This window comes from Drosophila kikkawai, chromosome 2L (genome assembly GCF_030179895.1).
Source record: "Drosophila kikkawai strain 14028-0561.14 chromosome 2L, DkikHiC1v2, whole genome shotgun sequence".
Classification (NCBI taxonomy): Eukaryota; Metazoa; Arthropoda; class Insecta; order Diptera; family Drosophilidae; genus Drosophila; species Drosophila kikkawai.
In genome coordinates this window covers 14,194,457-14,207,672 of record NC_091728.1, presented here as the reverse complement: position 1 = coordinate 14,207,672, position 13,216 = coordinate 14,194,457, and the positions used below count along the sequence as shown (strand labels likewise).

General features: G+C 43.7%; 1 protein-coding gene and 1 pseudogene across 1 annotated transcript; one reads left to right on the top strand and one right to left on the bottom strand.

The window, feature by feature from the left end:
* Positions 1-2,960: 2,960 nt before the first annotated feature.
* On the bottom strand, positions 2,961-3,737 carry LOC108086196 (mitochondrial import inner membrane translocase subunit Tim17-B pseudogene; annotated as a pseudogene).
* A 7,097-nt stretch (positions 3,738-10,834) lies between these two features.
* Positions 10,835-12,371, top strand: sna (snail). The gene has a single exon (XM_017183049.2). The coding sequence runs from the start codon at positions 10,959-10,961 to the stop codon at positions 12,129-12,131; it is 1,173 nt and encodes a 390-aa protein (XP_017038538.1). The 5' UTR covers positions 10,835-10,958; the 3' UTR covers positions 12,132-12,371.
* The last annotated feature ends 845 nt before the right edge of the window (positions 12,372-13,216 follow it).

Genomic DNA, 13,216 nt, shown 5'->3' with positions numbered 1-13,216 from the left:
GCATGCATAGTAAGCGGCGCGGTTGGCAATTGAAAGCGATTATCGATGCGGCTAAAAATAATGCAAATCGAGTCGGACGATCCGTAGATCATGCGATGCGATGCGATGCCATGCGATTCAATCCCGGGAAGAGTCATTGTGCCGCGAACTATTGCAGTACAAACAGTTGGGTTTAACCCTGCCCAGCGGCTTAACCCCTCAATGCCCTGTCCTGGCCCCAAGAGTGCAATGCTCCATGCCAGGGTCCAGTTCAAAATCCAATTTCAGGTACACACTTTTATTTGAGGACTTGTCACACACAAAAAAAGAAATTTGGAAATTTTTAAAACAACTTTGCACACAAACAAAAATTGTTTGGAAATTTTTAATAGCCTTTTAAATGTTTTTTTTTTTCCTAAATAAAATATTTTAAAAATATAAAAAATCGTTTTTCAGGCATTTAAATTATACTATAATAATAATAATTTAATTATTATAAAAATGTTTCTTAAATAACTTCACTTTAAAGTTGTTTTATATATTTTTAGAATATTTACAGAATGCATTTTAGTATCTTTTATTTTTTGTTTACAATAAAAAATTAGGAATTTAGGTTTTTAAAATTGAAACACAGAGTGCAACCCTCCATTATCGTTACCAAATCTCTTGGAATTAAAAGATTATTCCAAGAGATTTGGTAACGATATATTTATATATATATATATATTTTTTCGTGTGGCACCCTTGAACTTGATGTGAACTTTACGGGTGTATTCTGTTCAAATTTTTAAAAGGCGCTGGGACTTAATTTATTGTGATTTAGATATTCTAAAATCAAGTCGCGTAATCAATGCATTCGTCTGCCTGCAGACTTGTCCCAGTGCCGCTCCAAAATGTGTGTCATATATGCATGAGATTTTTGGCGCCTGGCATACGAAATCTAGATTTCGATTCATCGGAATGCAAATCCTAATGCAGAGATCTCGAAAGGTGCCAGCAAGTCGGCGAAATTCCTTTAATGCGCCACAGATCAGTTTCAGTTTGACTCCAGTTCAACGTTTGACATTGACATGTGCCAAGGTTCGATCAATATAGAAACACTGAACGTAAAGATATATGAAAATATTTTAAGATTTGTCACATAAATAAAAAAATTTGACTTAGTCATGGAAATTATTTATTGTTAATTAATTTAGATTCTGTTTTTGGAAAGGGTTTTTGTTATAAATATAAGTAAGAGTCATGAAGTTAACTTACCTTTTAAGGAAAAAACTGTTTAGATTTCTCATATTTTCCTGCAGTGAAAACCCTGATATTCTCGTAGCTTCCTTCCTGCTTGTGAATCTTTAGCGAATGGCTCGCGTTTAGCGCCATACGGGCCCAGCATGCAAAAAAATCGTCTGTTTGGGTTGATTTCTCGCATTGAGGTGTTTTGTTGGCCAACGCCAAACATGTGCTGGCCACATGCCCCGTTCCAGACCCTTTTCCTCAGCAAATGTCAAGCCTGTCCAGGCGTAGGTGTGAACAGTTTAAGGAGTTGTTCCGCAGTGTTATCTACACAGAGAAAAAAATAAGACTTTTAAAAAATCTTAACTAGGATAAGTCGATGAAAGGGGTTTCCAAAATGTTATATATTTTTAAGAAATATTAACAAACATTGGACTAATCGTCTCTTCAATAACCTTAAGGTATTTCTGGGTTTATAATTATTAAGTTTAATTTAAAATGCTATTAATATGTATATGAATTATATCTACTATTTGGAAAAATACTTAATTTAAAATGGCAATTTTTCTCCCTGTACACAACTAAAACAGCTTGTTGTTTCCCTAAAGTTCCACGCTCGGTTCCCTCTCACCTTGATGCTACCTTCGACTTCGCTGGGCTCTCCGCTTTCCCAGGAGGGAGTTCTCCTGGGCCACATGGCGGAACTCCAACAGCGGAGCTGGAAAAACAAACAGGACTGGCCACACATGTGTGACTACCCGACGACGTTCAGTCTGGACTGGCTTGGCTCGTACCAGAGCACGTACTATGCGTAGGTGCGAGTCCTTGAATTCCCATCACCATTATCATTCCCATTCCCATTCCCATGCCAATTTCCACATCCTTGTTGTGCCACATGATGATGGTCCTGTGCTTTTCCCGTAGCGCCAGGCGTGTCCAAATGTTTTGTTCAGGGATTCCTCAAGGCAATAGATCTCGGCACACATTACGAAAATGAGACGGCGCTCGCAAATGGCAAAAAAGGAAGAAAAACACGAGCCAAAGTTACATATGCTGGAAACTGGAGAAAGAAATTTTCCATCCCGGCCGTAAAGGGATTTCCTCGTAGGCCACGTTTTCCCACGATTTTATAACTGGTCGTGCCCAGTTCCCGGCCATATTCCCTCGTCCATGTGTGATGGGAATATCGCCAGCGCCCTTGGTTTTTTGCCTCGCAGGGGAAAACTCTCTGGAATAGTCGAGACTCTGATTTTCCTTCGGACATGTGGCCAGTAGCTAAATGGCCGGAGCACTGCGGTTATTTCGAGTGGACAGGTTGTAAAGAGGCCACACCCCCTACCTGCGACCCTTGACCTGACACTGCCACTTGACTTCATGCGCCGGCGCAGGCGCAACCACAGGTAAGCACTCAGCCGACAGGTAAACACATTTGCCAATATCTCACGCTGTCCGCTGACACGTGGCCGGGTCAGGTGATGATGATGGCGATCGTGATCCTACGTCCTGGATCCGGGCAAGTGTGAAACTCACAGGTAGCTGTGGTATATTTGACCATGTCGAATGGTAGTGGGACAAGTCAACATTATGACCAATCAAAGCGCGGGATCAACTTAAAATAATTATAATGCGACTTCAGTATTTACTATTAAATATTTTTAATAAAAAAATAGATTAGAAAATATAAAAATGTGAAAAAATAAATTCTTTACTCATTTCTTCATCGGAGTTGAACATTTTTGAAATACAAAGAATAATTGAAATGCACACATACATTTATTTTCCATATCATATTGAATTTTTAAAGATTTCTATTTGTTTTTTTTACTTACAAAACTCTGTGTTTTTGAGCTAAAAACTTTTCAAAAAAACTTTAATTTAAGCAGAGGCATTGGCCTGCCCAACACCGGCAAATGCAAAGTCCGGCGAGGAATCCACAGTTGTCGGCGAAGCATTCCGGAAATGATCCGCCGAGAGGCGAGTGGACAGGATACCCACACCCTCGATGAGACTGAGCATGGTGGCCCCAATGATGGCACTTACGGTCATGGCAGCCATGCCTTTCCTGGCGGACAGGACGCCTCCGGTAACGGCTCCACTAATGATCGAGTTCCATGGATCCTCTTTCTGTCGCATGTAGACCAGACTGCAGTCCACCACGCTGAAGATGACGCCCCACGCAGCAAAATTTCCAGCTATCGCCGGTGATTTGGTCTTCACGGCCGTGATGCTTCCGCCAAACCGCCGCCCAATGCCTTGCGGCGCGTTCCGGAAGCCCTTCAGGGCCTGGAAGACCCCACCACCGATGCAGCCCATGGCGAAGGCTCCACCGCAGTCGTCGACAATGCGCTGGGGACATGGCTCTCGGGAATAGTCCTCCATCCTGAGAAAGAATCTCTGGCCAAAATGTAATGCAGAAAACTGAAACTGAATTTATCAAAATTGAAAGTACTTTTTGCTGGTTCTATGTTTGAGTTAACTGAGGCTGAATGTGGTTTGTGATACACAGATTGGGATAAATAATTACGAGAGAGTGGATTGGCAGGGCTTGGGTTACTGGGGATTTTATAAATATATGTCCATATTACTTATCAAGCTTATAAATACAGGTTGCCAGTGAATGGTACTTGATTCTACTTGGAATCCACACAATCATTTGCATACAGAACCAAAGTCCAGGCAAATATAGCCGCACGTGGATCGGCAATCGGCAATCAGGTATGGGGATAGGGATCTCCTCCAGCTAAGCACAAAAAGGTTAAATAGCACAAATGTCGGTCCGTAGTTAAACATAAAATTTACAGCCGCAGCTGGGCGACTTTGGATGAGGAGTGGGGAGTGGACACTGGGTAGGGGCATTTCCAAAGACGCAATTCCTACAAAAGGCAGACGGTGGGAAACGGAAACAATGAGACCGATTGTCGTCGACCGATAAAACCCAGCCAGACCGGGACCGTGCTCACTCCAGAAATCCAGAAACTCAACGAGAGGAAAGGGAAGCTTTATACGATTGCATGCATAATTATCACGCGAGCATAATCGGAGTTTTGAAACCTCCGCAACTGTGTTTGCTCGCCTTCGGAAAAGGGGGAATCGTCGTCGTACCCCGATGGGTATCTCCGCCACAACAAGGTGTCAGAAAGTAGTGACAAATGAAAGTGAAACCCCGATCGAAGCCGAAAAATCGATGGAAGATGATGGGACACCTGGACACACACGAAGCGCCAGGCCATTGTCTCAGGACTCGCGTCAACTTGACATGTAAATCGTTAGAACGTGTTGCACTCGATTGATTGCTCTCACTCCTTGGAAACTACTGGTGTCCCCTACAGATAAAGGGGCAGTTGTATCCAAGATCATTAGTCAGGAAATTGCCCCCAGATAGAGCCGTGTATAATTTGTTATGGTAAGTACAGGGCACATTGTGCTGGGGATTTCCAGTGAAATCTTTATTTTCCCTCCTAATTGTTGTCGCTTATAAATTATTGAGTTCGGATCGGATTGGAGTGGTGTTAATGTGGGCACATTATGCGAGTTGAACTAAAGGATTGGCCATTCCTGTGAAGGATGCAACATGGTCAGGGGTTTCCCACGAATTCGGGAGTTTCTAGACGGACATTTTCCTGGGAAATCACAGGCCAACTGGAAAATACGATGGGAAATTGATATTTTGAAGAGGGAAATGGTTTCGGTAACACTAGGATTTATATTAAATAAAACAACTTATTGAATTTAAATCTCTATTTAGTTGAAAGATCTTTGTTTTTTCTTCATTTGTTTAATGTAAAAAAAATAATATCCAACTGGTTACACATTTTAATAAAGTAGAAACTATTATAAATAAACTCTATTGTTAACATGTAAATTCTTTTTGTTATACTTTCCTTGTTTTCTTATCTTTCTCTTACAATAAACTGTATATATTCTATAAATACATACTTCCTGTAATTAGCATATACAAATTCTCCAAAAAATTACACGGCTTTCTGGAGCCATTCCACTCTCTATCCTCCTATAGAGTCCTAGGGCACCGCCGGTGTTCCTGGGCAGCTGTGACGCAACTCTCGTTATCCATATTCCACCGGAATATGCATCTGCATAACGTCCAGTAGACAAAGGAAATCGAAAACGGAACTCATTTGGCAGACTCGAGACGAATCCCTGCACATGCCAAAACGCCAGCGAGCACAACACACAACAAAGCGGCGAAACAATTGCGGTTGCATTACCCCAGAAGTCCAATTCAAATTCCGACGGCATTCACAGGACACAGCCTCCAGTCGGGCAATGAAATTCACAATTTTGGAATCAAAGAGCAGGCCAGGAGGAGTCGACAAAAGGATGTGGCCCAGGTAGGGCCCGGCATGCCGCCAAAAATGTACAAAAAAAAAAAATGCTGAAAAATCTTGAACGGTGCACTATTGTTGTGTCCTGTGCTCTGGCTGTGATTACTCGAACTCTGATGACGATCATGAATGTGAAGACTTCCCTACACTGGGAGAAGAATTGGGGAGAATGGGGAAGAATATATTTATATTTAATAAATTTTTAAAATATATAATTATGGGAATAACATTTTGAGAAAACCATCAATCTTTCTCATATAAATATTTACAAATCTTTTAATTAATAAATAAATTGTATTTTATTAATTTTCATAAGAATACAGCTTTTTTAATTTGATAAAAAATCGGTAGGTTTCTATATAGATATAATTTTTAATAATATAATATATATTTTTTGTAGTGTCCATGATGATCTTCCCCTCCTTGGCACTCGCTATTGTGCGCCCGCAGATGCAAGTCAACGTCCGAATCCGTTTTTTTCTCCTTTTTGGCTGAGGGCAAACAGATGCACGTCTTGCCAAAAACCGAAAATAACTGAAAAGTGGAAATCAGAAAACCCAAGCCAGGACGAAGACGCGCCAAAGGAGAAGAATACAGGGCTGAGCTGCAGCTGTCAATGCCAAGCCACCAACGCGCCACCCTCGAGTTGACAATATTTCCAGCACCGATTTGTGATTGCAGAGTTTTGAGTCCTGATTTGTGCTGCCTGCCTAGAGGCAGATGCCCCGATGTCCTTTGGGTTTCCTTGGCCGCCGCATTGTTGTTGGCCGTTCACCCGCCCGCCCGGTGCAATGATTTCTTCTCTTCGACGGCTTTTTGTGTTTGTGCGGGTTTTTTTTTTTGCAGGCTGGCCGAGGAGCCTGGCTCCGAGGTCCTGTCACAAGGTGTTGGAAATGCTGTTAATAGGGGAGTTCCTTTGGCCTGACCTGGCATAACTTGGTGTGTGGCTGGGCAGGAACGAAAGATGTCCAATATATCAAGATTATTTGAGGTTCATGGAGGAAGTTTCCTAAGGAAGTCTTTTCTTTTCAAAGATTTTATATCATTATGGGGCTTTTGGCATCTACGGCTATAAAAATTATATTAAAAAAAATATTTTAAATTACTAAGAAACTTAACAACATAATCTGAAGCTGAGAAATATTTTAATTACCTTCTGAAGAATACTCAAGTACTCTGAAAAATGATAAATATATTTTAGAAGACTCTCAGAAATCAAAGTATTTTCTTAAAAATAAAATAACAAAGCAATATATATTATAACCTTTTTAGGAACACCTTTAATGATATCCTTAACCCCTACTACAACCGGAACAACTCTCCCTTTTTTTAATGGAAACCCATAATCACCGCAACAGAATTAAAAATATTTACACACTTAATTTAGGAGACACGTGTAATAGGCTAAACAGAGTGTTTAGGAGCCGGACACACGCGATGTCCTGTAATCAGCTTAGCTGCCGAAGTATAATGGAAAGTGGGGGCAACGATTACGACAGAATGCTGACAACAGGACTCGTAATGCCGGCACTGCATTGACAGGATAACGAAGCGTGAATAGGCACGAAACCTACGCGAATAAAGGCCGGATCATGGAGGCTTCGAAGGGGGAATCGAAGTCAAGGCAGCTGCCACAAGTGCAGGACTTGCGACAATAGAGGATATTTCTTGTGGGGGTCTGTCTCGGGGGTCGGGGCCCATTCACTGTTCAGCGAGGACAATGGGCCACAGGTAGCGATGGAACCCGCACATAATCGCCGACAGATACGGCCAGGTGATCCAACTTTTTGATTTCTTCTGGCTAAAGGACATTGATACGCCGGCATCGGCCGGAGTCTGGATTCCTGGAAGCAATTCCTTTCGCTGGCTTTTCAAAACATTTACTCCACTGTTCGCCCATTGTGGCCCAGGGATCTCTATTGATTGTGTAATGCAGCCCGTGGCAGGCCGTGATTTTCCCTGCTTCTCCGATCTTCGATTTATGGATCGCAGCTCCTTTGTGTCGTGCCAAAAAAATTGAGAAAAGGAGAAGCCCAAAACAACAACAACGGGAGCTGCAGTCCTCGATCCTCGATCCTGACCCGGGGGTAGTACAGTAATCAACAATTCATTGTCAACGAGATCACACATCGTATATCTTGGGCCATAGTTTGTTTTCTTTGGTGGCATCGGTTCTTTCTTTTCTCCCTCTCTCTTGGTTTTTAGTTTTATTTTTTTGCAAAAGGTGCACCGGGTCCAGGTGAGCCCAAGAAGCAAGTACTGTTAGGTTTATGATGGAATCATTGGACCCAGCCAGAGGTTTGATTTATAGAAGACACACAGGCTAGAAAGCTGTAAAAACAGTTAGAGGAGATCTCAGAAAGGGGGAACAATTCTTAAAATTAAATTGGGATTGAAAAACAGAGGGTAGATAGTTTAAATTAAATGCTTAAATAAATTATTCTGAATTATATATAAGGTTGTATTTTAAGTTAATTTACTATTTATAAGGCATACTTGAATTGATAGTAATATTTAATAAAATATTTTAAAATTTAAGAATCTTAGATTTTGTATTCTTAACATTTTCCCTTCTTTATCTTGCTTTAATTTTCTTCTTTTGCAATTTCTTTCCCCTCTTGTACATCCAATTATTTTTGCACCAGTTTCGCCTGGCTCCTCTTGGAACAATACTCACCAAACCCTATAGAGATCCTTGTGTTCCTTGACAATAAAGACAGCTACAACAAATAGACGAGCGAGCGAGCACAAGGTGCAAAAATGGGACGGGCCCATTGTCAGCTAAAATCAGCAACAACAACAACTGCTCCGGGAAAATCGGAAAAGCGGTCGATGTCGAGTAGCAGCACCTGCCGAAATCCCTAGACGACTCTCCCCGAAAGGGTTTTCCCCACACCAAGCATGAATGAATCCAGCGGAAAACTCATATCATCCGAAATCATCATCTACCTAATGCTAATGAGCGGGGTTGGCCCGCCTGGGATTTTCGCGATTACCTGTACTCCGACAAGTGTGGGTTTTCCTGGCGAGTGAATGGAGGAATCGTCGGGTTATCCGCCGATGTCCTGCCGGCAATTCCGCGGCGATATCTTCGCGGTGATCATTAGGTAGGTGCCTGGATGTGTCATGGCCGTTAATTGCGCGGAATAACACACGTAATAACCGAGGCTAGCGGGATGACCCACCAGGTAGGATGTGCGTATGTCCGATGCCAGGACATAGAGAAAACCCCCAGACATCTTTCCGTGTTTTGCTTGAGTTTCGCTGACTGCGTAATTGGATAAGCTGGGAAATTACTTTAAATCCGCCGCTGATCCACATCCGGAGCGTCGCCGAGGGAAATCCATCGCAGGGAAATACGAAATGGAAATGCGGCTGGGTTATTGGCTCGACATTTCCCACTTTGCCATCACACCCCTCTGCCATTGGCCAGGATCGCGGGGAATTGGAATTTCGCGTTGGAATTTTTTGTCACCTCTTGGGTTTATCAAAACTTTTGGGTTTGCTCGGTCCGATCGGTACGGTTTTTTCGCCTTTGCATTTTCCCACCGATAGCACATTCTCGCCTGGTTTTTTTTGATGGCCGGGAAATCGGAGGACTTGCTGCTAGGCAATGCGGGCTTGGCTGTTTTTCCGGGCACGAAGTCTGGGGAGTGGGTGGTGGGAAAGTTTCACGCCAGCGGTGTCGGAGGGGTAGCGGAAAAGTCTGGAGGTGCTGCGCGGGAAAGTAGGAAAGTTGTGTGTGTGCGCGATCGAGTCAAAGATCAGGGGAGGTGGAAAATGTTGAGGGTACAGTTGGAGGTATGGAATTCATATTTTTTAGATTTTGATGAAGATGATTATTTAAACAATAAAATATATTAACAAGTATTTTCCAAAAGAATTTATTGTATTTATTTATTCAAAGGAAAATGTTCATTCTCTGATGTCCTTGACTTATTTTTTATATTACTTATATTAAATTTAAATTTATATTTCATGTATTTAAGTTCAAGTTCAAATATATATAGTGTTTCGAAATTTGTTTTATAATCTTCTCCTGTTAAAAATGTAGTCATGAAAACATTGATCTGCTTTAAAAATTCCGTGGGAAAAGAAAAAAGGGCAAAGGTAAGCTAACAGGAGATTAGATACTTTCCCGTCAATTCCTTTCTGAGAAAAATAGTGATGGAAATCTGTCCTGGAAAAGTTGCTCTCGGAAAACTCCCATTTATCGCTGGCAATGAGCCACTGGAGATGATCCATAAGTCAGTGGAAAGTGCACCCCAGAGTTGACACACTTGGTGCTTGGAATTCGGCTCATTATCAATGCTATTTTTGGAGCACCTCTCGACGGTGCCGATGCCAAGGTGTCAGTTTTGTCAGTCCAAGTCGCTCAGGTTCAACTCCCCCCTGAATTAAGAGCCACGGCAGATGTACTCGAAGCACTCGATCTAAGTGCAGAAACCACCCCCGATGGATATGCACTGAGAATTAAATTTATGTAGATTTTAAATAGAATCTAAAAGGAACGGTTCGTTTGCTGAAAAATAGAATTCAATAATATATATTTAGTAAATTCTTTAGGTTAAAATGAAGACTTATTATAATATTGAAGGGCTTTGCTTATGAAAAGAGGTTTAAAGGCTCCATTTGAGTACCTAACTTTAATTTATTTTATAAGGTTTGAAACATATTTATCTATTTTTCTAATTCTATCTAAAACTAAATAATCTTTAAAGAAATATCCTTAGGAAGATGGGATAATACTTCCCGCCGTGTACTCTTCTAATTTGACTCGTGCTTAAAAATAGAAAATTACTTAGGGGAGGCGCTGGAGGTAGACATAACTTGCATTCCGGACCTGCAGGAGTTATGGCAGCAGGGCTGCACACCTCCCTACCCCCCGATGGCCCGGGAAATTGGAGGAGAGAGCAAAGAGCTGTCATAAGTTATCGGTGGATCGGGGAATTGGACTAGACCCAGGGATCCCTTTTCCGCTGGCTGGCTGGAGGGTGCGCCTGCGCTGGCTGCTCTCTCACCGTTGAGAGAGAACGAGTGCAGTGATGAGAGGGCAGGTAGAGAGCGGTGAGGGAAATACGCAATAGGGGTTGGGGGTAAAACTACGCCCGTTGTTGTTGTTGTTGCTGCTGCTGCTGCTGCTAGGTAGCAGCGCACACGTGTGCGTGTGTTTGGGAAGAAGAACCACCACCAAAACGGAGGCAGCGACGCCGACGACGGCCGCGGGCTCGGGGTATAAAAGAGCGTGCTCGACGCTCGACCTGTCACAGCCAACTCAGCCCTCGTTGAGAACGCATCTACAAGATCTATAAACTCAAACACACACACTCGCACTCACCGATCTGCGAAACTCCGCCAATCACTCGATAAATCGATCTCGATCCGTGCCGGAAATTACACAAATCGAAAATGGCTGCCAACTACAAAAGCTGCCCGCTCAAGAAGCGCCCCATCGTCTTTGTGGAGGAGCGTCTGCCGCAAACGGAGGCCTTGGCCCTGACCAAGGACTCGCTATTTGCCCAGGACCAGCCCCAGGATCTCTCGCTCAAGCGTGGCCGCGAGGAGGATTACCAGCAGGAGCCGGAGCCCAAGCGCGACTATGTTTTGAATCTCTCCAAGACTCCTGAGAGGATTTCCGTCATCAACTCTAGCTGCCTGCTGTCGCCGCCCGTTGAGCCCAGCCAGGATTACCATCCCACAGACATCCACATGCGCGGACTGACAGCCGGTACCACGGGCTACACCACCAGTGTCCCCGTGGCCAATCCCTTCCAGTCCGCCTTCGTAATGGCCGCCGGCTGCAATCCGATCTCGGCTCTGTGGAGCAGCTATCAGCCCCATTTGGCCGCCTTTCCCTCGCCCGCCAGCTCCATGGCCTCGCCGCAGTCCGTGTACAGCTACCAGCAGATGACGCCGCCCTCGAGTCCGGGTTCCGATCTGGAGACCGGATCCGAGCCAGAGGATCTCTCCGTGCGCAACGACATTCCACTGCCGGCTCTGTTCCACCTCTTCGACGAGGCTAGGTCCACGAGCAGCGGTGCCAGCGTGAGCAGCTCCTCGGGTTACTCCTCCTACGTTCCGACCAACTCCGCCACCACCCCGGCCGGCAACCAGGCCAGCCTGGCGGCCAAGAACTATCGCTTCAAGTGCGAGGAATGCCAGAAGATGTACTCCACCTCGATGGGCCTGTCCAAGCACCGGCAGTTCCATTGCCCGGCGGCGGAGTGCAACCAGGAGAAGAAGACCCATTCCTGCGAGGAGTGCGGCAAGCTGTACACCACCATTGGAGCATTGAAGATGCACATCCGCACCCACACGCTGCCCTGCAAGTGCCCCATCTGCGGCAAGGCCTTCTCCCGTCCGTGGCTGCTCCAGGGTCACATCCGCACCCACACCGGCGAGAAGCCCTTCCAGTGCCCGGACTGCCCGCGATCCTTTGCTGATCGCTCCAACCTGCGAGCCCATCAGCAGACGCACGTGGATGTGAAGAAGTATGCCTGCCAGGTGTGCCACAAGTCCTTCTCGAGGATGTCGCTCCTGAACAAGCACTCCAGCTCCAACTGCACCATCACCATTGCGTAAAGGACTCTGGGATCTCTGGATTTCCCGTAAAAAAACTACATTCCGCTGGCGAAGACCAAACACAGACAGACAATAACTCAAGCTAGCCTGTACTAAGTCGATTCGGTTTTGGTGCTACTATAACTATATAGCCCTATTTATTTCAGTCGTATTTGTAGGCTAAGATCATGTATATTGCCCCATTGTCACAAGCAGCATTTGACCAAATTTACTCATTTAATTATTATTATAATTTATGTACTCTCATTACTGTTAAGCTCAACTGTTGTTAAGATTATTGCTAGTTTTAAGACTATTTTTATAAAAATAAAACATAGAAAACTCAAAAGAAATTTTAAAAGGTTTTTTTATTAATTAATTAAATTTGAAAAGAAATTTCAAATAAAATTTTAAAAGGATTTTTAGCTGCTTATTTAAATACTTAATTATATTTTTCAGCTCGCATTGAGATATTTTCTCTTATAGGAAGTACAAGGCCCTATTTACACTAAGAAAATTCCTTTCAAATTCGTTTCTAGACAACTTCCTCTATTTTTGTTACAATTTCTACCTTATAGTCAACAGGAAGCAAGACTTCCTGCAGTTGGAAGACTCCTCTTCTTCTATTATTCCTCACATTTTGTGACAATTTCCGCCAACCCTCTCTCTCGGCAAACAGAAATCACAACAATAGCAATATCGGATTCTAGGGGAAAACACCTTTGGCATGTGCAAACACCGATTTGTCATGCACTTTCCATTTTATTCGGGGACTTCCTCTCAACCCGCCCCCAATAATGTTTCATAAATTCATATCGTTTCTCGATTTGCACCTTTTGTCAAAGCAAATATTTAATTAGCTGACACCGCAAAGGCTCCACGTTTTCAGGATGTTTTTCCAGTTTGGTTTTAGTGCCCTTCTGCCAAGCCTTTACCTTGGCCTGCATATTTGCCAAAAGGATCTCGGCGCATGCGTAGCGAGTCTCGAGTCTTGAGTCCCGAAGGACTGCAGGTGATAAACGTAGCAACGGCTGCTTAACGAGCCTCGTCCTGATTGACATAGCAGACGGTAGTTGAGGTCCTGATTGGATTGGATTACCAGTGAA

What these genes read in the sequence shown, in the direction of transcription:
- sna (XM_017183049.2), top strand. Translation starts at nt 10,959, where the DNA reads ATGGCTGCCAACTACAAAAGCTGCCCGCTCAAGAAGCGCCCCATCGTC.